The sequence below is a fragment of the Cryptomeria japonica genome, chromosome 2, assembly GCF_030272615.1.
Source record: "Cryptomeria japonica chromosome 2, Sugi_1.0, whole genome shotgun sequence".
Lineage (NCBI taxonomy): Eukaryota > Viridiplantae > Streptophyta > Pinopsida > Cupressales > Cupressaceae > Cryptomeria > Cryptomeria japonica.
In genome coordinates, this window is record NC_081406.1 from 636,482,672 (window position 1) to 636,507,978 (window position 25,307).

General features: G+C 37.9%; 1 protein-coding gene across 4 annotated transcripts in view; it reads left to right on the forward strand.

Moving 5' to 3' along the window:
• LOC131055550 (aberrant root formation protein 4) overlaps positions 1 to 25,307 on the forward strand; it is a 205,619-nt gene that overhangs the window by 104,518 nt on the left and 75,794 nt on the right. For 3 of the 4 annotated variants that reach the window (XM_059216795.1, XM_057990026.2, XM_057990020.2), the window contains exons 7-12: positions 16,129 to 16,282; positions 16,410 to 16,469; positions 16,593 to 16,867; positions 17,062 to 17,133; positions 19,865 to 19,942; positions 20,055 to 20,237. In XM_059216795.1, coding sequence (XP_059072778.1) covers positions 16,129 to 16,282; positions 16,410 to 16,469; positions 16,593 to 16,867; positions 17,062 to 17,133; positions 19,865 to 19,942; positions 20,055 to 20,237 — 822 coding nt within the window. Of the gene's footprint in view, positions 1 to 16,128; positions 16,283 to 16,409; positions 16,470 to 16,592; positions 16,868 to 17,061; positions 17,134 to 19,864; positions 19,943 to 20,054; positions 20,272 to 25,307 lie in introns of all 4 variants that reach the window. The other variant, XM_059216796.1, reaches the window with a different exon arrangement.

Sequence of the window (25,307 nt, forward strand, 5' to 3'; positions counted from 1 at the left end):
TAAATATATTAGGAGACAATTCCACCTTGACATGCATCAAATCAGTGATATTTTGTAGCTCAATCAATTAAATAATAATAAATAAATTGTTCGTCTATCAAACATCCATAGTTCTTAATGTAAGTATCAAACTAATTGTAATGTCCCTTATTAGGAACATCTCCTTTCCTGACTTCTTAAACACAGACAGTCATAACAGAAAACATATTCTTCTTCCTGATATTAACTTAAGAGTTCTTCTAATTTATATTATAATACTTATTTGTCTGATCAAATCATTATTTTATATATTTATATACTATTATTATTATATTCATCTGTAGAGCATTTCTCAGTTAATATTGTAATAATAATTATTATACAATTATCAATATTTATTTATTTATTATAATTATTATATTATTATCAGTATTTATTTATTATAATTTGTTAATATTTTATTCATTAAATTCTGCATAAGAACATTGTCGGACTTCATATATTAAGCATACATATTAAGCACATCCCCATGCATACCACCTAGAACAAGAATGTTACTGCCTGTAACCTACAATGACTGTCAGAATATACATATTCCTCTTTTATTTATATTCCCACAGAATTTCCCCCCAGTCTGCTCTATTCACTGTGTTATGAAATACCTTTGCTGCACATTATTAAATCATACGTATTACTTGTAAAACATTGCTTTTTTTTGATCCCTCGTTCCCTCCCTCCATTCTCATAATGATGGGAACGTCCTCTTATATAATTTGTGGTCTTGAATGATGAATCCATAAGACATGTCTCATCCTTTGGAAATCGCCACTCTTCGTAATAGTTCCTAATCAGATCAATAATGTCTAAGGCATCCTTTCATTAATCGTAGCATATACTTGTCTCAATGCTAATCCATTAATTGTTTCCTCATAACAAGCATCGACTATTATTCTCTCGTTGGGTGATATTGGTAATCGGTGTTCTTTCATGATTACGTCTTGTCTTTATTATTCATTAGTCTCGATTGTTGTTGTTGATGATAGAGTGATCATAATGATCACTTAATATATAGTTTGCTTCTACATCACTAATTCTTGGTACAGTGGGATACATAACATTGACGGGTTTGGATGTCTTCATACTTCAAAGATCACCATATCTTTCATATTGCCCGCCAAGTACTTCTCAATGAATGATCGAAACTATAACACCAAGGTTGTATTCGCCGTTCATTAGTGCCAAAATATGCTTGGCTACCTCCGATACCATAGTTATCTTGACGATATTGCTTTGTTATTAAATCGATTATGATGTATCGATGGTCTACTTGATATCATGTTTGGTATGGGTGTAATCAATTGTTCCCATTGAGTAACCCAATGGTTCGATATCATTTGTTGATTGGTGTAGGCCAAGGATGGGGACATCACATAAGACTATGCATATATGACGTGTATATTGTGGATCGCTGTCATGTATGTATTGTTCTGTGATCAAATGTTCCATCATCGTTGGTTAATAAATCGCTGGTCATTAATTGTTGTGGATACTATCACTCGTTAATAAATATAATTAATATTAATTATTTAATAATAATATTTATTAATAATATAATTAATAGTAATACTTATAAATATAATTAAATAATTAGTTTTTTTATTGGTAAATTCATTTCAATTTCAAATAAATATTAAGTTATTTATTAATTAATAATTTAGTAGTAATTTAACTGCTATACTTATATTATAGGATGGCATGACCTGTTCATTCATATCAATAAACTCATAATTAAATAATTAAGATATAAATTATTATTTCACAATGTGGGGGATATCACAGTCCTCCCCACTCAAAATTGCTTGTCCTCAAGCAATTAACAATTCTCCCAATTGAGTCATCTATCAATAAAGACGCAAAGTATATATATGAATATACGAGGCATACATGAAGTATTATACACATAAGGTAATGAGGCATGAAGCGTGAATACATAAGGCATGAGTCATACACCTGAACACACTTAAGATATAAAGCATGAAATATATGGAAGTACATAAGTAAAGCGTGAATCATAAATACATTCAAAGTGTGCAGCATATGTAATACACGTGAACACAATTAGGGCATGCAGCATACATGTGAAACACATGCAGTACATAAGTAAGGAGTATACATTTGAATTTGCTTAAGTAGCATGGAGTTCACATAGAAATTCACTTAAGTCAGGAAGTATATATGTGAATGCATATTAATTCACTTAAGTTATAGGGCATACAAAGAATGAAATATATACATAAACACACGTATGAATCATATATGGAAATATATGTGAATCATCCACAAGATTACATTCAAGGCATGAATAAAACATGTAGACATATAAATGCATGGTAGGCATGAAGTATACATGTCAGGCATGAAGCAATAAATACACAACAGACATGTAAGCATGAAGCAATGCACTTAAATACCCATCAGACATGTGCAAAAAGCGTGATTTATGAAGTAGCACACATGTAAGTATGAAGTAATATACATAAGGCATGGAGCATAGATGTAAGGCATGGAGCATTTATGTAAGCACAAAGTAATATGCAAATACCTTGACGCATGAAGTATGTAAAGAAGACACGTAAGGCTTGAAGCAATACACCAATACACATGAGGTACAAAGTATGTATAAGAAAGGCACTCATGGAGTGAACACGCTAAAGACACATCAGTCATAAGGCACACATAAAGACACAAGGCATACATGCTGAAAACATGACAACATTGAGCATTCTCATATACATCCATACAGAACACCTAGACTGATTTTTTGGAATTAATTCCAGCTGTGTATTTCTGAGTTTGCACATTTTGTAGCATTCTTGAGTGTTCTTTTGTCTTTAGTCTTGCTGGGTCTTCAACTTGTCGTCTGGTGGTGGCGTGCATCTTCGTGCTTTGTTTCTAGCTTTGCAATGCGCTTGCATTTTTTCGCTTCCCGGCTTTGATCGCGATCCTATCTTCTCAACATCGTTGATCTGCAAACAATCAATTTCGACTTGAATTTATCACCTCACAAAATATAAATGATTTTAACAAATATTAAAATTTTTCAAGGCCCAACGGGGAAAATAAAATATTCTTTTTAAATTAATCTGAATCCCCTCTCTTATTTTGCAATTAAGTGCACTTTAGCCGGTAAGGGGAGAATTTCGGCTTTGCAAGCCAAATTGCAAGCACTTTATTTGGTGCTCATATTGTCCTAGGCCAAAACTCGAGCTTTTGGAGATTGAAAGAATTCTGTTACACTTGAAATGCGCCTCCCCCTTTGCATGAAACTTAGCTATCTTAGATGAATTGTGAGATTGCTTGCTTTAAACACCTTCATTTCCCGCGAAGCCTATAAAAATGCCGATCTTCTTTGTTTTACACGCAATTTTACTTGCCTGAGGGAATTTGGTCCATTAGACGAGTTTGAGCGAAACTCATTTCTCTTCCTTGCAAAACCATTGAACCTTTTAAACGCCCCTTTGTTTATGATAAAATCAGGCTTTGTAATGAAAATGAGCGAACTTCATTATGACTCTTGCAAAATAATAGAAAATACCAAACTTTTGCTTGCTCGCCCCCTTTGTTAAATGAATTCATTTTTTTGAATTGGGCGACTTAACCAAACTCGACCTATTAATTGGAAAAGTGCGATTTTTTATTGTTTCAACTCTAAACATCTAACTTTTGCTCAAATATCGGCCACTTAATTTAAAAAGTGCAATTTCATGTTTTTTGATTTCCCTTCAAAAATGTCGCGCTTACTCACGAACATTTCATCAAAAAAGTGCAACTTAGGGTTTTCTTTTGAATCGCTCTCCGAAATTCGTAGCTGAAACTCGGGATTTTGCAACAAAATGCGCTTTTTTTTTTTCACCCTCTTTCTCTTGCGAGTTTGCTTTGAATGAAATTCGAGATTTGCTCAGGTTTTGTGCAATTTTCTTATTTCAACTTGGCTCAGCGATTCTTCATTAATCGATTGTCCCCCTTTACTCTAACGTTTAAGTTCATTAGCAAGCTTGGGGATGATAGGAGGTTTGGAATAAAGAAATTTCGTGCTCTCATACTTTCACGTTTTGATCTTCTAAGCCGATTTCGGGAAATTTTCGAGATTTTCGGCAAAATGAAAGGGCATTGGCAAACTTCGCCTCCATGACTTTGGGATTCCTTCGGCCTTTTGAAGACCTTTGTGTGAAGCTTGCAACTTATCGAGGTTTCTTCATTTTGTTCGATTTGGCCCAATACCTAATGGTTCTTCTCTTAAAACACCAAACTCAGTGGCCTTTGGAAACAACGACACATGCTCCTCTCTCACACAGAGCAACGGGGGTCTCGTTACAAACGGGGTGTGTGTGCATTATGCACAACAGTACCTAATCCTAAGGCTCATCTTTTCTCCATGAACGTGGAATTGTGACAAAATCAACAATGCAATAATCACATTTTCACTACTGTTTCATCACAATCCTTAATAACATCATGAGATGCGATCCAATTTGATCCAATTTGAAATTTCATACACTAAACCCATCATTCCACATTACTATTCATCAAGAATTAGGAAAAATTCCACTTTTCCAATCCTTTTCAAATTTCCTCAAGAACCAGTGAATAGTAAAATCCACCATTAACAAAGCTTCAAGAACTCAAAATTTTTAAAATTTAAAATTCAAGAATCTAAAGTACCCTTTTGGTCTCTATGTGCCCAACAACCCGTTTTCACAATAAATTTCACAATTTGCCCATTCTAATAAAATTCTGGCATGGTAATGTTTTAAAATACAGTAGATCATCAGATTTTCTCAAATCTAATGATCTACTAATTCAAATGAATTGCTTTCATCAAAGAAAATGCATCAAATCTTGATTCAATTCATTTGCAACCATTTAAAATCAGGAAGAAAAGCAATGAAGAAATGAGGCTCCTAGGTCAAAATTGCCCACAAACTTCAAACCTGAAATTCTTCCAACTCATCAAATGCAACCATGAATTCACAGAACAGCATATACACTTCCCCAATTGTATAATATTGCAAAGATCACCACAAAATTTCCTTTACAATTCACTACACAATCTCCATTTCAAAATCCAACCTTAGGGAGGGGTTTGAGCAATCAAAAACTCCAAAATAAAACGAAGTGTAAAATGAGCTAATTTTGCCTTTACTAAACCCCATTAACATTTTTCTTTTTGAAAATAATAAAATAAATTATATTTTGAATTCCCAATTTCCACCTTGATGCCCTAATTATGCAATGCATATTAAAATGAATACATATAAGATCCATTTTCCTTTCAAAGTTTTAAATTGCCAATTAAAACTATTAAATCCATTTCCTCATTAAAATTTACGAGACATACCCGCCTTTTGTTGGGCAGCTTGAATTATTTACTGCCACTAGTAGAAAACAAAATGATGTGCACTTGCTGGAATTTTCTCTTAATCTCCACGAGTATGGTAACTCCCTCTTGATCTCTGAGAACTAGAGCAAAAATTGCAACCCGCTTTCAGAGTTACTGCTAGAACTGTACAATCATTGACTTGAGCTGTTCCTGTGTCATCAACCTTGTTGTTATTGTTGTAGTCAGCTTTTGGCATGCGACTTGCCCTTGTAGTTGTGTGGATGGGGGCCATTTTATCCTGAACCATTATTTTCCTTGTATTACTACAACCATGAGCCCTTCTGATTATTGCAATGTCTTTCAGATCTCTTGACATTCCCTAAACTCTTAGATATCTTACTTACAATTAGGATCAATAGATTTTTGTTTGTCCTGATCACAAAACCTATGGATGCTACACAATTTATCTTTGTTCTTCTGCAGGCAATGTTTGTCACTTTAGCTTCTTGTTCACACTCTTTTCTGACTGTTTGGTAAGTTGATAGATCTTCTTGTTCACATCGTATCATTCACCTTTCTATATCCTTGTACAACACCAGGTTATCACCTACTTGTTTCGATGTCTTGGACGTCTTAGTCTTCTGGAGGACAAAGTTGTTGATCACAATGTTTCAGAGGAAAGTGACTTGCTTTGCCAATTCATCCTCATCTTTGGTTTGCTTCTTTTTGATTACCTGCTTATCAGTTGGTCTATGTTTACTTTTTCAGTGATGGCTGCAGAGAGTATGGATTGTGGGCTGTTAAGTTATTATTGCAAGCGTATGATAACTATGCTCTTTTATGATGACAACAAACTGGCTTTCCATGGGTGTTATGATATAAAACGATACAACACCAAATCCTACATCAGTTTGAAGAGAGAAGTCGGCGGGAGGAGGAGGAACATGATGAAAGCCGTCGACAAACCTTCAACCCTACGGAATGTGGGAATTGATGCCCGTGACGCTGAACAAAGATCGAAATTGTGTACTGAAGGGACAAGAGGAAGTCGGACACGAAGCAACAGTGAAGGCACTAAGATTGGAACAACAAGCCGAACGTCGGCGATGACTGAAGAAAATTGCCGAGGAAGTGGAGGAAATGGCAATGATGGTTCCACTGGTGAGGGCCAAGTTTTTGTATTGATAGAAACCACCAGGAAACGGTTGGGGGACCTTTCCCTCATGTTGGAGGAGATTGGTGACAGGAGTACGGTAGAGCCGTACACACCATTTAGAGGTGACGAGACCAGGAGGGAAAAGGAGACCGAGACCGAGAACAGAGAGGTAGGAGATACCGGTACGGCTGAAGGTGTCGAGAGGACACAAGGGCATGGTAGTCGAAGCAATCTGTTCGGTTCGAGCTCATCAAGCCCTAGTAGCCAAAGTAATCTGGTGGGACCTAACACACCAATTTTTGGAGGACCAAATTCTAGAGGGCCAGTTTTTGGAGGGTCGAGTTCGGGACGGTAGAGTGGACCGCCGCCAAGAAGCATAATGGTGAACAGGGAGAAATTGCCTAAGTTCACTGGAGATGGGAAGGAGGATCCTGTACGGCACTGTCGTACATGCGAAACAATCTGGTCGGCCAATGGAGTGACCAACAAAGCTGAATGGGTGGTGCAGTTTCCCGCCACCCTACGAGGGGTAGCTGTGGATTGGCACTTCGACATGGACAAGACAAAGATAGGTACCTGGGACGAAGTGCAGAAAGCCTTCGAGACGGAGTTTAGACTCCTTCAGGATGACAATGAAATCGTCGCCGAAATGTTGTGCACAAAGCACAGGAAGAACGAGACAGTACGAGCATACAACCAGAGATTCAAAGAATTGCTTGGAAAGATGGATAATCAACCTGCTGATGGATTGAAAAAGCAGTGGTTCGTGGAAGGACTGAGATCCTCTCTCAGAAAGAAAATGAAGATTGTCCCTCCTAACTCGTACGAGGACACATACAATCGAGCCATGGACCTCGAGAGCGAAGGCAAGACCTTAAAGAAGAAGGATAAATCATCGGGTGACGATGGTTCTTTTGATAGCAGTAGTGATGAGGAATCGAGCAAGAAAGTTCACGCTGTACAGAAGGACATGCATAGGATGATGAAAGAATTCAAAGTAATGAAAAGAAGCATCAGTAAGAACGAAGGGGACTTGTGGTGCGCAGATTGCAAGGAGGAAGGCTACACTAAGGGTACATGTCCGAAGAAAGCTTTCTGCGACATTTGTCAAGTATTGTGACACTCCACCAAGGAGTGCCTGTACAATATGAAAACAAGAAGTGCCGAAGTGCTTCTGACCCAAGAGCAACCTTCCACAACAGTAGTTGCTAACCCACAACAATTGGCCAATACCACAGCATCTTCTGGCGGGTACAAAAACAATAGATGAGGAGGAAAGAACAACAATAGCACCCGCAGAGTGCAATATGATGCAAAAGGCCGCTCGATGATCCAATTTCGAGCCTGTAATGAATGGGGACACTATGCCCGTGATTGTCCCAAGGGAGACATCTCTCAGCATATGTGTTGGTGGTGTGGGCCAGGAGGTCACGATGACGGGAGTTGCTCGAAGTCTGGAGTAAATTTGTTAACCATTGAAAAGTCCAATGAAAGGGAGATGCTTGCCATCACTAGGGCACAAACAAAGAAGGCTACTTATCCTGATCCCTGTACGGAGAAGGAACGAGTACAGGCAGCCAAGGTTGATATTGAGCAGGAAATGAGGAAGGAGCCTCGAGAAACCCCGACAAGCACATCAGTTGAATCCGAATAGAACATCCTCTGACAAGTGTTGCAGATCGAGATTCCCGTCAAACTCGAGGACCTCCTCAACACCATGTTGAGATTTAGAGAAGCCATCACTAATGTCTTAGAAGTGCCGATCCGTACAACAACACTTCACACAGAGGTTCCGGTCAGCCCCTCGGCTGACCCCATGTTGGCGGTGAATAGCGGGAGACACCCGACAGTGGTCGAATTGGGGATATTGGGTACGATCCTCACGGACACCATCATAGACAGAGGGTTCGGGGTGAATATACTACTCAAGGAGACATTGCGGAAATTGGGCAAGCCGACACTATGGACGCCAACCTTCAACCTGGTGGGTGCCGACTAGCACAGTATCAAACCCATCGGGACGCTCATGGCTCAACAGGTGACGATCGACACTCAACCCTTTGTTCTAGACTTTGTGGTGATTCCCTTGAAGAAAAGAGGCTATGACGAAATCTTGGGAAGAGGCTGGCTGATTAAAGCCAAAGTAAATCACATCTGGAAGTGGAATACGCTGTCCATGGAGAAGGGGGGTCGGAAATTCATCATCGACCTCTGGACACAGTTGGTGAGTGAAGAAATGGCATCTTCTTCAGATTCCAACTCTGATAGGGATTCCAGGGTGGATGAGAATAAAAGGGAGCCGAATGATGATGTATCACACAGGTAATTGGTAAATAATTGAATAGATTAGTTGAATGAACAATACATTCATATAGAATACAAAGAACAAAGTTTCTAATAAGAAAGTTGTCAGAATTAGAAAGAATCTAATTATTCATGATATTTACAATATTGACCATTAAACAATATAGAAACAAATAATACGAAGATATTATTCTAATACCCTCCCTTAATGGTCAAACTATCTACTACACCAAGCAGACCCCTGAACTTAACAAATTTATCCGAAAGTAGGGACTTGGTGAGGATATCTGCAGTTTGGTCCTCTGTAGGAATATACTGCAAATCCACAGATCCATCTTCAACTAGCTTGCAGATGAAGTGACAATGAAGCTAAACATGCTTGGTTCGCTCATGGAAGACTGGATTCTTTGTGAGTTTCAACACCCCTTGATTGTCATAGAAGAGGGGTGTGGGACTTGTTTGAGACAACTGAAGGTCAGAAAGTATCCTTCAAAGCCAAATTGCCTCACAAGCTGCTTTGATTGTTCATCGATATTCGGCTTCTGTCGAAGAAAGAGCTATTGCCTGCTGCTTCTTACTGGTCCAAGTGATAGTACTAGTGCCCAACCTGAAGACATATTTGGATGTAGACTTTCTGTCATCAACAGAGCTTGCCCAGTCCGAATCTGTGAAACTGATGAGTCTAGGTTCGTTGGTTCGTCCATAGAAGATACCAAAGTCGGAAGTGCTCTTGACATAGCACATGATCCACTTTGCTGCAACCCAATGATCTGAAGTAGGAGCTGTCATGAAGCGGGAAATGTAGCTGACTGCTTAGCTCAGATTCAGGTCTAGTGGAGGTGAGATAGATTAAATTGCCCACTAGTTGCCTGAAATCGGATTCATTCTTGTTTGGAGAACTGGAGTTGGTTGATAACTTCAAGCCTCTTTCCATAGGTGTAGAAGCACATTTGCAATCCTGCATTCAAAACTTATCTACAAGAGCCCTGGAGAGCCCTGGCATATTTGGACTGAGAGATGAAGATTGTATGAGACTGCTGCCAAAATTCAACACCTAGGCAATAGTGTAGAAGCCCAAGGTTGGTCATGTCAAAAGATTGACATAAACTTTGCTTGATTCCCCGAATCGAGGATGCCGAACTGCCTGTGATTATCATATCATCAACATATATAACCAGAATGATGATATCACTGCCAGTTGTCTTGACATACAGATTTGAATAAGGACTCCTCTGGAAACCCTGTTTTGTGAGGTACTTATCAATTTTCATGTACCATGCCCGAGGAGCCTGTTTCAGAGTGCTTTCAGCAGTTTTAGTACCTGGTGTTCTTTTCCAGCAACCTTGAATCCAGGAGGTTGCGTCATGTAAGACTTCTTTTTGAAGCTCACCATTCAGGAATGCACTCTTGACGTCCATCGAATTAACCTTCCAACCACTGAAATATCCCTTGCAGTGATTTGAAGGAATATTTGCTGTTTATTGACATGCAAATCTGTGTGTTATGCAGTTTTGTGTTTGTGTGTTATGCTGACAGGATATCTCAGAAATTTTCAGATTGATATGGAGGTCATCCAACACATATTCCTCATGGAAGATTAACTATGAGTAACTCCTAGTTGATAAGATGGTTACCAAAGATGCATATGCCACCAAATTATAGAGTTCTATGCCAATTTAGACACACAAACATACATTTACAGTTTCTGTCATTTTATCAAACAGTTTGCATGAAACCTCAGATAAATATGAAATCAGAATGCAATCTTATTTCCCTTTTATTGCCATATATAATGATCAAGTAACTCATACAAATACCTTCACCAATGACTAGACACTTTTTATCTAATGCTCAGAATTTTCCGAGGACAATGGACAGCAATGGAGAATTACAACTATTGGAAAAGAATGTGCAGAATATTGCCAAAAGGAACCTGGAATAATTGCCCATCTTGATGTGTGAAGAAGCAAGCAATATCATACTTCAATCTGCCTAATCAACCTCATCCAAAAATTGCCCTTGCTACCATATTGATGGTCTGATAACAATGGATGAACAGCAGCTTACTTGCAATCTTTTCACCAAAAATAATCGCCTTGGCTTCTTCAATGTAGCGCTACCCTTCTTAGTGATGTTTGATGTCAATATAGGGAGTTATGGGCAAAAATCAAAGGAAATAACAGTCTACTACGATTTTGTTTCAGACTTATTTTGCCACTTAATTCACCTTCAAGCTCCTTCAAAACACTTCCTTAGGTGTCGTCCTTCTCCTCCAATGATTCCGCTGCCTTCCTTTGTATGATTTGATGCCCAAATGCTGAAGAAGGAACAAAATCGTGGGAATAGGGGTGAAGCCCGATTTTAGTTCAGACCTGCAATTCTTATCAGCTGTCACCAATTTAGCTCCTTCAATGATCTTAGAAGAAAATCACCTTCCTCCCTAAAAGGAATTGATGGTACTAGGATTTGCAATATGCTATTCTGAAAACTCCATGGACTCCCACCACCATGATAATGTAGTAAGTCAATAAGCTCAATATGAAAGACTGATTTGTCGCCCACTCTCAACTGCAACCCCTCGGAAGATCTCTAACCTCCTCAGTTATGCTAATCACAGGGAGTTTTCGTTCCCAAATGATTGTCTACAGAAACCCTCGGCTCCACAAGTCTACACAAGAAGAGATATCCAAAACAACTTATGATCGACAATGAACCAACCTCCCCTATTTATTCTTTTCTCATCCAATCAATTGGTTCCTTCTAGAAGATTCTCTTTGTATCCTTTTGTTACACTTTATTATTTTATTACTCATATTTTAAAAATATTATTATATTATAATTAAAGTGCACATGTCTCACAATATGTGTAATCTCCTTATTTCGCCATAAAATCAAGTAGACACAAAATGTGAAGCCGTAAATCATTGCAAGTCGACCCCCTAATCAATCTCCTTGGCCTACGAGGGGCGAGTGATAGGCCAATCCCGTGAATATCCGCGAACTAATGAGAAGGGGACATTACAACCACACTGAGCTGCCATGGCTAGGACTAATCTGATGGTGCTCATCTTGGCTGTCGGAGCAAAGGTCTCCTCGTAATCAATTCCTTCACATTGAGAGAAGCCTTTGGCAACGAGATGAGCCTTGTACTTATCCAAAGTACCATCAGCCTTGTATTTGACCTTATAGACCCATTTGCATCCAATGGGTTTCTTCCCTGGAGGAAGATCTGATAGAACCCAAGTGTTATTTTTCAGCAAGCTTGGGTGCTCAATTGCCATAGCTTGTTCCCACTCAGGTATCCCTTTTGCCTTTGTGTAATACTGAGGTTCATACACACTGTGAATGTTGGCTATGAGAGCAAAATTAACATAATCATTCTGTTTGCTCTTCTTTCGAGTAGTTCTACCCTCGATGAGCTCATCATCATGAAGATCAGCAAGTGTCTTAGCCCACCATTTTGGCCGAAGAGTAGAAGTGCCAACATTAGATGCAGGAGGTGCAACAGGATTAGGTTCATCAAACAAAAGATTGGATGAATCCTTAGGAAAATCAGGTGGAGCAGTTGCATGTCTAGGTGATCCTGCAGGAGAAGGAACTGGTGTTGGAGAAGGAGTTGGAACTCTTGGAGCCCTCCCATCAAGTGGACCTAATGGAAGACAAACACCCAAGTCTGAAGCCTTCAAAGGCTGATCCTCTGAATCCACAATTGGAGGAGAGAGCTGAAATGGCCCTCGACCCTTATAAAAAACTACATCACGACGAAAGATGAGACGATGTGTCTTGATGTCAATCAATCGGTAGGCCTTGTGATTATCACTGTAGCCAGTGACTATGAGTTTCTGGCTCTTGGCATCCAACTTGGTGCGCTTAGCATCAGGGATCCAAACAAAAGCTTGATTGATTCTGGGCTTGCGGCCTGACCAGGCCTCTTCCAGAATCTTCTTCTTCACAGCCACAGTAGGTAATTGATTCAGAAGATAGACTGCAACATTAATTGCTTCAGCCTAAAATTTATTGGGAATACTTTTGTGTTCAAGAATAGATCGGGCCATCTCAGTAATCGTGCGGTTTCTTCGCTGAACGACACCGTTTTGTTGAGGGTGTAAGATGTGGTGTGTTGGCGCTTGATGCCATGTAGCTCATAGAAATGGGAGAAAGCAGAAGAACAAAATTCTCCTCAATTATCAGATCGAAGAGTAATTATGTTTTGACCAGACTCTTTCTCTACTAATGGTTTAAATTTTTGAAATAAAGCAAACACCTCAGATTTTTGATGAAGAAAACACACCCACATTTTCTTGCTAAAATCATCAACAAAAAGTAGAAAATACCTGGACACAGTAACAGGAGTAGCCATAGGTCCACAAATATCGGCATGGAGGAGTTGAAGTACCTTAGAAGCTCTGCAAGAGTCGCCATCTAAAAATAGAGTCCTATGTTGCTTGCCAACTTGACAGGGTCTGCAAACTCCGAGGTTCTGGGTCTGAATCTCTGGTAGCCCGATTACAAGATCTTCCCAAACAAGTTGAGAAAGATAGTGCACATTTAAGTGCCCATACTGTTGATGCCAGAGTGTACTAACAGAGGAGCGCTTGACCATGATCCTCAAGACTGTAGACTGAGTCTCCCGATCAATGATACTGCACTGATGTGATCTGAAGGTCATGTCGAGCTGAAGAGAATGTCGTAGAATTTGACTAACTGAGAGGAGGTTGAGTTCCATTCCTGGAACATAGTACACATTGAGGAGAAGTAATTTCCTCCCTCCAGATTGAATTTGTATGTTACCCTTTCCGACAATAGTGTATTCTTCCCCGCCTCCAAAGATAACTGAGTCTGAATATGGCTGAAAATCTGTGAACTAATGTCGGCAATGAGTGAAGTGGCGAGAGGCACCTGAATCAATATACCAAGCAGAGGATTTGACATGGTCTGCAGGTCTTTCAGTCATGAAGGTGTAAAAGGAAGACTCACTTTGCTCAGTGTGCTCTGCTACGTTTGCTTCCAATTGCGAACAACTTTGCCTAGCCTGTGCAGCCAAGCATATACGACACTCAACTTTCATGTGACCAAATTTATGGCAGTAATTGGACTGAACATTCTTTTTCTTCGAGCCTTCTGATGACTGAGCAAAGGGTGGCTGTTGAGAAGACTAAAAATACTGAGATTTGCCTTTATCTTGCTGAAAGGATTTGGCAGCGAATGCTTGTTCTGTAGAGGATGAGCTGGTACTACTGTCGAGATGTTGCTTCCACCGGTCCTGCTGCAAAAGTGTCGTGCAGAGGTCAACAAAATTCAAATCAACACCAATTGAGGTGATGTTGAGGGTTTTGACAAAATGTTCATAGGACTTGGGTAGACTCTTTAGAGTGATCACGACCATGTCCTCCATTTTCTGGCCAATGGCTTATAATTGATCACCGGTTTCTTTGATGCGATTGAGTTGATCCTATAGGGATTTGCTCTCGTCCATGACAATAGGGAAGAGTGTGTGTTTCAGAAAGAAGGCTCTGCTCTTATCAAATGTCTCATGCAGTGTTTTGAGATGCGCCCATATCTCGATAGTTGTCTTGCCGACAGGTATTTGAGGAAGTTGATCGTCGGTCATTGAGAGTTTGATGAGCATGACGGCTTCTCGGTTTTGTTCATCAAACTTTGTTTGTTCAGGACTGGCTGCAGAGCCACAGGTTTCTTTTCCAAGAACCAACTGATCAATAACGTGATACTCAAAAATAGTGAGCATGCGTTGTTTCCAAGTGTTGTAGTTTTTGCCATTGAACTTCTGACTACCTTCAAGCATAATATTTGTCAAGGATGATGGCATGAATATCAAGGTAGATTATGCGTGAAATTGTGTAAACGCGACGTGTATATAAACTGAGGCAGAGAAGAATGTACAAATTTTGAGGCTAAATCTGACATAGATCCCAATGCACTGAGTGCTGATGACCTAGTAAATTTTGATGACAACCCGAATGAGCTTTCAAAAAACCCAGAACAACTTTGGAATCGAAAAAAATTCTGGCATGGATCCCAATGTGGGTACAAAAATCGAGACACCCAGAAAAAACGAACAACAACCCAATTAAGGTTTTGAAAAACCCACCAAGAATCTGTAATCGAAAAAAAAAATTCCGATTTGAAAGGAAAAATAATAGAGGGTCGAGTGAAAACCCTAGACAGCCATGAGCAAAAGACACAACCAATCAGATCGCAGGTAACAAAAAATAAATTAGGAAGCCCACGAACGAAGAAAAAACGCGAACTTGTTCTCTGAAAAATGCGGGTATACGACTAGAGTCGGCGTTGAAATGTTGCATACGCACATAGATCACAATGGTGGAGGAAGAGACATGGCGAAAAATGCAGGTATAGAGTCGGAATGGAAGCAAAATGTCCTCCCACGCGTGGAAAAAAGAAACATAGACTCCCAACACGAAGCACGAATAGAGATGACGAAAAACAGAGGGCACATGAGAAAATCTCGTCACAAAAAGTCGAGAAGACTGGTCGTGGAAAATCACATTAACAGAGGTAAAAGAAAATCCTTGACGAACTCAGCGCGCAGACTTCTTCACGAACAAAAACCCTTGATGCAAAAAGAGATCGCAATGCAGGTCGCGCGAAACTGAAATAGGAAGATTGTTTAGGAAAAACACGGGTTTCCAGGTGTAAACCTGAAAAACGAAAACCCACCAAAGATCCTTCACAAATAAATCCGACCCCTGGTAAATTCTAGACGAATTTTTTATTTTGAAAAATTATTTCGAAAAAATTAGCAGTGCTTTGATACCATATTACACAGGTAATTGGTAAATAATTGAATAGATTAGTTGAATGAACAATATGTTCATATAGAATTACAAAGAATGAAGTTTCTAATAAGAAACTCGTCAGAATTAGAAAGAATCTAATTATACACAATATACACAATATTGACCATTAAACAATATAGAAACAAATAATACGAAGATATTATTCTAATATGATGGAGAACTTTGATCAGGATGATTTAGCTTGTACATACAGGAAATGGCAGGGGCTGTTTTGACTTGTGACCCCAATGTTCCATATTATAATAGGATATACTGTATCAGTTAATATAACTCAAAATCATATGAAACACACCAAGTGAGTCTCATGAGATATAGGTGTAACATTCCATTATTAATTACTCTGTCCTCTAAAAAGTATCTACAGTTTAGAGTGATGGAAAATCTTTGAGCCTACAAATTTAGGAAACATTTTTGGTAACATGTTTTAATAGACATCGTTTTTTTTATTATCTGACATTTCTCTTTTCCAGGCTTTGGTTTCTAAGGAAGATAATATAACAGATTTATCCAGGGCGCCTACTTCCATAATGCAACTTTCAGAAATATTGTCAGACTGTGGGCTTTCGTATTTAAGTCTCATCACTGGAAAAGAAGTAGAGACTATTTGTCATTTGTTGGATAATGGTATGGAGTTTTTGATGATAGTTTGGTAATTTTGTGACTTTATATTTAGTATTTGTTATGTCGACGTATCAGTAGCATAGGCATAAAGATGTCTGCAACATGAAGCATTTCTTTCAAATCATTGTAGATGAGCATGACAAAATTCTAGAAAATACCTCCTTGATCAACATTGGGGCAAATCTTGCTGGTGCGCACATAAGCTGGACTCTAAAAAAGTGACCCTGTTGTGTTTACAAACATTCTGTACTTATACATCTTTGGCTTGATGCTTCGTGCTGACAATATTTTATTCATTTTTGGATCATGCCAGTCCTTTGGGGCTATGTGTTTGTGGAAATTGCCACAGTTGCTCATGAGAATATTAAGGATCTTCTAAAGAAAATTCAAAGTTGTCAAAATGAAAGAATAAGAGCATTGAGCAATATGAAATACTTGCTGTGTTCACTGGACTATCCATGGGGAGTCAAAAAGATTAGCATGGATTTTTTGTCAGCAATGCTTAGCAAGAATTCTGATTCTTCGAAAGGTTGTGATGAGAAAATTGACTGGTTTTCTACAACTCCAAGTTTATTCTCGTTGTTGCAGGTAAACAATTTTTTAATGTTTTTGTTTATATAAACTCCAAAAGATTCAGACATCCACAATGACTACTCCCTTGGTTAATCATTCTATGCAATTACCTTAAATGTTGCAGTCATTTTAGCTTTTTGTTGTATGATGATGTACGTTCTTGTGAGTTGAGTACTCAGTTATGTATAGGTAATTCTTTTTGAGGCCAGGGTATGCAGCAAATCATGGTATATGCACCCCATCCAATGCAACGGAAAGAAGCGTTTTCGGCATTGACAAAAGTAAGTCTACTTCAGTAAATATATTTTTCCTTGGTAACTTAGGGTTTTACATTCTAGTTAAAATGAAATTTCAAAGGAATTAACTTGATTTCCAAAAATCCTGTTCTCCATTCACGCACTAAGCATGTCTCTATAAAATATCATGTTTTGTAAGAAAGGGTTGCTGCTCACAAAGTTTGTCTTGAGTATGTTTCTACAAGACATCAATTGGTAGATAGTTTTAGTAAACCTCTACCAAAAAAAACTTTCCAGACTCTTCGATCAAAACTTGGAGTTTGCCTTCTCCAGCCTAGTTTTGATTGCATTTCAAGCATCTGCTTAGTGGGAGTGTTCTATTGTTTTTCTTTCGTGCCCCTAACCCTTTGTCATTGATATCAAAGGGGGAGAAAGACTGATTGAAGAATGATTGATTTGTTTCAGATTAGTTGATGATTGGCATGAGTTGCATTTTGACAGACTCTAGACTTGTTTCAGATTCGTGCAGGCAGATGCTTTTGACTGTGTTTGTGCAGTGTTACAGAGTCGTGCAGATATTTTTTTGTTGTTGAAGGAGTGGTTGAGATTTGGTTTTGGTTTTGATATTAATGTCAAAGGGGGAGATTGTTACAATGTCTTGTCATTGACGCGAAATATATCAAAATACCGATCAGATGGTGATAATATTTTGTTTATTCAGTTTGATAGAATAACAGTGGTACCTGATTGCTATGTGCACATTCAATGATCAAATTCTTTGTAGAACTGTGCGATCTGCATTTGATATGGTTGACCAAGAAATCTGGAAGAATGGTCATATGATTTGTTCTGTATAGTTCCCAGAAAGATACATTCAGGCTGCACAGTTGTCTTTAGGAACAATAGCGGTGAAAACCACATTGTGTTGCTTCAGAAATATCGATCCTTTTCAGTATGTTGTATTTCTTATAATACGAAATACAGTTGCAAAATTGGTTTGAGTTGTAAATACAAAAAAGTAACTAATCTTAGTTACATAAGAGTTTGTTTTTCTTTTTCATTCTATCACTGATTAAATATAATATTCTTCATCAAAGATAAACGAAGTTTTAAGTGGTTGAATTTTTTAAGTTGTTGTAACTTCCAACAACCATTTTGGTTATAACTGCTCCTTAGTCATTCATTTGATCGAGGAAGTCTTTAAATGGTGTGAGAGATCACATGGTGAATGTTAATGAATATTCTAAGTGTGAAGATTGGTGTGTGATGTTCAATACGTTATTCATCGTATTAGATTGATAATGAGACTTTGTTTGCCAACAATAAAGAGTTCAAGAAAAAATAAGTGTTCCAATAACAGAGAAATGCCATGTCAAAAAGTGTTTGAATCTTGTGGATAAGTAAGCACAAACAGGTATAATTATTAATATGATCTAGTAGTTTTCATTGACTCATTGAAGAACTTGGTGATTTTGTGGTTCAGATTGTGTCTTCAGTTTTATGGGTATTGAACTGCTAATTCAGTTTGATTGGAGATGATATTCAGATCAGAGAAAGACTTCAGATTTGAGAACATTTTTACATATTATTGTTTTGACAATGTACACTTCTAAAACGTTTATTTAATATTTCTGCAAATAGTTTTGGATTTGTTCAAAGTTATGTATATTCATGCTGATAGTATTCAGAGGAAACTTTGCAGGTTTTCAGTATTAAGAAGTGGATCTTCATACAGTTTGTGTAAAAGGGCAAACAATCAGTTTATAACAATCTGATATTGTGTTTTGTTATCTGTTGAGAATTTGGTGAAATTGTAGTTGATTCAGCAACATTAATGTAATTGTGTTGTTCAAATTGGTGCTGTAGATAAACTGAGTTGGTGCTTGGTTAAGGGGTTTGGTGATTCCTTGGGGTTTGTGCCCTAAAAGCTTTGTAATCAGTTTTAATTGTGAGGCTGGATTAGGACAGTAGATCCTAGTAACATTTCTCACCGTGGTTTTCCCATCTTGGGTTTCTAGTTCCACGTATACTCTTGAGCTGTCTTCATTGTGCGGTGTTTCTTTTTCAGTTTTCAGTTTGGGGCTTACATTTCAATATTCCATTTACAAGCAATTTTTAAGAGGGTTTAATTGACTAAGATTTTAAGATTTATTTACTACTGATTCACTCCCCCTCCCCCCCTCTCAGTAGTAAACCTGTGTTCTACAAAGATATCCTACCCTCAGACATTTGGACAACTACTATGAACGTATGATACAAACTTCTGGTTTCCTTTTTTGGTTTGGTGTTTGAAATTCTATGTTTGTTGGTTTCACATATGAAGAACAATGATTAGAAGCAGCTAATTGCTTTCATGAAGTCCCATGCAAATGCAAAACATGAGCGTTTTGCTTACACCGGCTCTATGGAGATTTGAGACCTCAAAATGTTTAGATACTTTTCCTTTCCACATAAAAATGAAAATAAGAATCACCAATAGAAGGAAAAATTTATATAAAGCGCATAATACTCTACATCATACAGATGCTCTATGCAATTCCATTTTCCAGGCATGATAGGGAAAATATAGATATTTAGGTTTTTGTAGTGAATTTGATATTTGGATATCTTGGTAATCTATAACTTGTTTCTTTTAATTATCTATATCAGTATTTTTCTTTTTTTTGGGTAATTGTGACTAACTTTTTTTAGTATGAAAAGTATTTTTGCTGCCTTGGACACAAATTGTAAACTTGCCAATAATATTGAAATTGCACATACATGTTTTTGATTGTAGATATTAGGAGAACTTCCAGCTCATGAGAAGTTTGACGTGCTAAGAGCTCTCACTGTAAACTCCAATTATCCATCAATGGTAAATTACCTTCGTTGAACTCGATAATTGATTATTCTTATTGATGTGGAAAGGGCATGTGGTTCTTTTTGACTTATGCATGTGAACTAATATTATTTTCATTTACATGCAGACTGCACTTTTGCTAGGCACTGTTAAAAATGAAATAGATAATGCTATTAAATTGAATTCTTCAAAATATGAGCATTCCCATCTTGGATCACCATTTTTAACTGGAGATGTCTTGGAGCTTGTGGAATTTATTTTGAAGCCTCTAAAAGGCGGACCACCTGACCTTCCTGGCCAGAGCGATGCGGTAAATACTCTACGTTAAGGTCTCCTCTATTGAGGTATTTTATTTGCATCTGATTTGACTGAAATAATGTTAAAGACAATTCAGAACATTCATCTTTGTTGGGAATCACTGCTGATTGCCATGGACAAAAATATAAGTAATATTTTCAAGGTATCAGGCACTGCTGATTGTTATAATTCAATAAAGTTTGTAATGAAAACACAGTAAGATATCATCGCTTCAAGGAGCATCCATTGTAAAATGCCTTTTGAGACACCACATCAGGAATTCATTGATACTGCCAACATAGAAATAGACAAAAGGAGCCAAACGCCATTGTTGGTGACTATTTGTGCTAGGATCAATAGCAAGGTGGTAGTATCATTTCTTTTTCTTAGGCCCTTGCCCTTCTGGTTTGTCTCATCCCATTGATGAGTCACACTAATTGTGTCGTTCATCTAGAATGCAAGGATGTATTCCTATATTTGTATCATCCTATATGATGGTTATTTTGGGTCAAATGCTGAATAGCTATTATTCTACTTCACCAGCATACAGTTATCAACGTGATGGCATAAGCATCAAAGATCCAAAACAATACTCACACTGGTAATTAAATAAAATTGTAGTCTACATCTGTCACACTTTAAACCAAGCTCATATAGAGATTCAAAGAATTTAGGAAAGCATATTGACAATAAACTTGGTTATCCACAACATCATTAGACGTAGCAAAATATTTTGGGATTTCAAAAAACAAATATATGATCCTGTAATGTCCCCATTTAAAATTTTTCAGGAATATCTTATTTTTTTTGTAATTTTCTGAATTTTGAACAAAAGATAACTGAAACAGCAAACTGAAAAATCAAACAAGTGGCTGGAAATGTATGAAATAAACCCTCATTGGCTGATATAAACCATCTTGGCAATTAATCAACCAAGTATAAGCTTAATATTGTCAGTTGTACTTGCAGATCAGCAGCATAAACCCTAAATCAAGTGTTTACAACAGCAATAGGAATCCAGTGGGAACTGGCTTTTTATTGATGGCAGCAGCATGAACAATTACAATGACTGATATGAAGTACTGGATTTCAGGTTCAGTTTACATATGATATATTTCACTCACAAAATGACTGGGAATGCTGATGATGCAACTGATTCAGACCTGTAGCATGATGTAGATGATTCCCAACTTCCTGTAATGTATGGTGTTGGCTGGAATTGGTGCAAATGTATGGCAGCAGCAAGTCCAGCAAGTTGGTGGCTGGGACAAGGATGAAAATGCAGAAATAATTGCTCCGGGCTGTAGTCTGCTCCCAAACATATGACAGCAATAAATGCTGCTGTATGACTGGTATAAAATTATAAATGACCAAAAATAGTGTGGATATCTCTTAAATACTGACGCCAATAAAGGTATATGAAAATGATATTGTTCAATGCGCTTCAAATCAGACCCCTCAAATGATGTGAAACCATCTCCAAGGCTGGCACACCAATAATGAATGATGAAACAGAAACAATAAATCTGAAAATTGTTAGTGTTTAAATACCTTTATTTTAATTATAATAATACTATAAGTTCCCCAAACTAGAAATTACTAGGCCCAACTTAAAATAATTTATTAATTATTTTAGTCTAAAGATTGGAACATGACAAATCCTCAAGAAATTTAATCCTTGTAGATGTGAGCCAAGGCCCTTATGAATGACAACAATATTTAGAAACCTCCAAAACGGATATTACTTCTCTCTGATCATAACACATTGAATGGAGGAAAAGTTGCTCCATTACATATGTTTGAACTTATCTATATATTGTTAGTCATAAGAAATAAAACTAGCAATTGTACCTTGGTGTGCAATGGGTATGCCGAAGAGGTTTGGAAGGTCAATTAGGACAATATTTGGTCTATAAGTTGCATAGGTTTGTGTAGTACATGAGGACAATTGATAGTCCATTTAGAAAATGATGTTGTTTGCACAACAAGGGGTTTAATGGAGAAGTGATAGACTCAAATATTCTATGCATCCACTTACAAGTATGCAAGCATGATTGAAAAATGGCCTTTGAAGGAGAGGGATATGGAGAGAAGGAAAGAGATTAAGAGAGAGAGGAGAGGGATTGATAGATATGGGACAGATAAATATACTAGGAGAGATGGGGAAAGTGTTGTGCCTTGCACACACTCCCCGTTGTCGACAGGGTCCCCCTCCCTTTCTTTTAGTTGTTTGCCTCGTCAAGGTCCTGAGTAGGAGTTTTGCAAGTAGGCAGAGTGGATAACAACAGTGAGAAATCTGAGCTTGGAGAAGATGATTCAACCTGAAATTGAGCTAGCCTGAGTCATAAGTCCTAAAGATTTTGCACCTCGAATATAGGGATTTGATGAGCACCCTGGATGCATTGAAATGTTGATTGCAATTCCTTTTGCAAGGGAAAATGGAACAAAGAAGAACCTAAGGCAAAAATGCAAATGTTGACACAAAAAGAAAACAAGTCAAAAATCTCTCAAAAATGCCAAAATGGCCAAAATTTGCAAAAATCTCGCAAAATGCCAAAATGGCCGAAATTTGCAAAAATCTCACAAAAATGCCAAAATGGCTGAAATTTGCAACAATCTTGCAAAAATGCCAAAATGGCCGAAATTTGCAAAAATCTCGCAAAAAAAGCCAAAATGGCCGAAATTTGCAAAAATCTCTCAAAACTACCATAATGGCCGAAATTTGCAAAAATCTCTCATTTTGCCTATTTCACCCGAAATTGAAAAGGGAGGCATTTTAACAAAAAGAAACATTCCTCATTTTGCCTATTTCACTCGAAATTGAAAAGGGAGGCATTTTAACAAAAAGAAACATCTCTCATTTTGCCTATTTGACCCGAAATTGAAAAGGGAGGCATTTTAATAAAAAGAAACATCTCTCATTTTGCCTATTTCACCCGAAATTGAAAAGGGAGGCATTTTAACAAAACAAAATCATCTCTCAAATTGGTAAAGGAAGACATATGTTGCAATCCAAGTTTTAAGTTATCTCGCATTTGACCCATTTTGCTCGAAATTGTTTAAAGTGGAGCAAAACTTAAAGCTAAAAAGCTCTCATTTTGGCTCAAGCACCCGAATTTTGTTGCAAGAGAGACATTTAAATTCAACATCTCTCAAAACACCTCAAACGCCCGAAAATTCAAAAGGAGGCTTTTTCAACATAACCAAAGATCTCTCATTTTAGGTGAATGGCCCGAAGTTTGAGTAAAGGCATTTTAAACTTAGAATGAAATCTCACAAAAGCTGTCTAATGCCTGAAATTCATTGTGAGAGAGGCCCGATGTCAGTGAAAATTGAACATTTGTTAAATTAATTTATTTAATTTTTCAAAATGATTAATGTGGGTCAAAATTGATTGTTTGTAGGATGTTGTCGGAAAGAACCAGGAGAAAGCCTGAAATGCAAATCAAAGAAGGATCGCGATCAGAGCCAGGCGCTAGAAGCTAGAGGGGAAAAAGATGTAGGAGTGCGAGATCGAAACCAAGCATTGGGAAGCGTGTTGCTGGACCCCAAGTTGAAGTCCACCACCAAGACCAAAGATCGAAGAACACTCCGAATGCTACAAGTCTATGCATTCTCGAGAAATGCACAGCTGGATTTAATTCTAGAAATTCAGTTTGGAAAACTGAAATTGTTTAAATGTAAAACTGCTTGTGGGTCCCACTTAAGATATTTTGAAACAATGGGGAAACAAGTCAATTGTGGACAACTATTCCCAACTACCGGATAGACCCAAATTGAATCCAAATAGTGGTAGGCAGTTGAGATAGTGGTTGGGTGGATGATTGAGAGTTTAATGGGCATGGGTTAAGGCTGTTGGCTTCTGGAAGGCAGATTGCAACCCTTGGATGAAGTCAATCTTGGCCATCGGTTCGACATGTAAAATCTATAAAAGGCAAGATGCCTCTCATTGTAAAGGGTTAGAGAGAATTTTATAGTGGGATTTTAGAGTTAGAATAGGTTAGATTTTAGGAACAGTATAGAGATGTTGCATAAATTGTTGTAATGGCAGCTGAAGCAAATATATGAACATTAAAATATGGTGTTTGTTGTCTTTGTCTTAGTCTGTTTGCATGGTTTCTTTCAGCTAGTTAATTTTAGAGAGCAGGGATTTTAATGGTGAAGTGTGGAGGGGTATTTGATGCATTTCAGGTTCATACCATTGGTGGCCTGTTGATTGTAGGTCACTGTGCATGGTTAGTCGTAACCCAAACTGTGCTTAGTTCAACTGCAGGTGTTCGTCTTAGGCTGCGCTAGAATTGGGTGCCTAAAACAAGTGTCTCCGGTTTGAAAATCCTTCATCCCTTGTTGCTTGCACTGTTCTTGTCTAGTTGTGAGGGTGTCTTTAGCAAAACAAGAATTGGTTTATCGAAATCTGTCTACCCGCTGCATCAACTGTTATCATCCTTGTCTTTAGGTCTCCTATCCCTTCCCCTTTACTTTTTATTTCACAATCTGAGAATCGTAGCAGATCAGCTTGTTGCAAAACGTAAGTCCCCTTGTGCTCCCAACAAATCACATCAATCACTGAGTTATCCTGTAGTCAAGAACTGACATTTGGAACCTTGAGGTTGTCCCCATTGATCAACTAAAACAGCATTAGGGCTTCCTTATACAAGAGAGGATAGGATACTCGGCGAGATCACTCTATTCTGCGTTGATTGGAGAGAGTCGCAGGTCCGCGATTTTAACCACGTCAACAGAATTGGCTGTATAAGGAGGGCCCTTGTCAGGTTCCTTGCAGCAAGTTGTGTTTATCATACCGTCCAATGCTATATTTGGGATATGCTAGATCCCTGTTAAACCAGAAAAAACCAAAAAATCAAAAAATCTGAAAATACAAAAAAAAATTGAGTCAGCCACTTCATGAAGACTGTCCGCAGTTCGACATTTTCGAAATCCAGCAAAGGGTGAGTTTGCAGCTATATCCCAGGCAGTTATCCAAATTCATATCAGCAACTCACTGTAGGATTCACGGTAAAACAGAGCACGAGGAGTCGAAATGCTTAACATTTTTGTCAAGGGTCGAGTTAGCAGTGTAGGG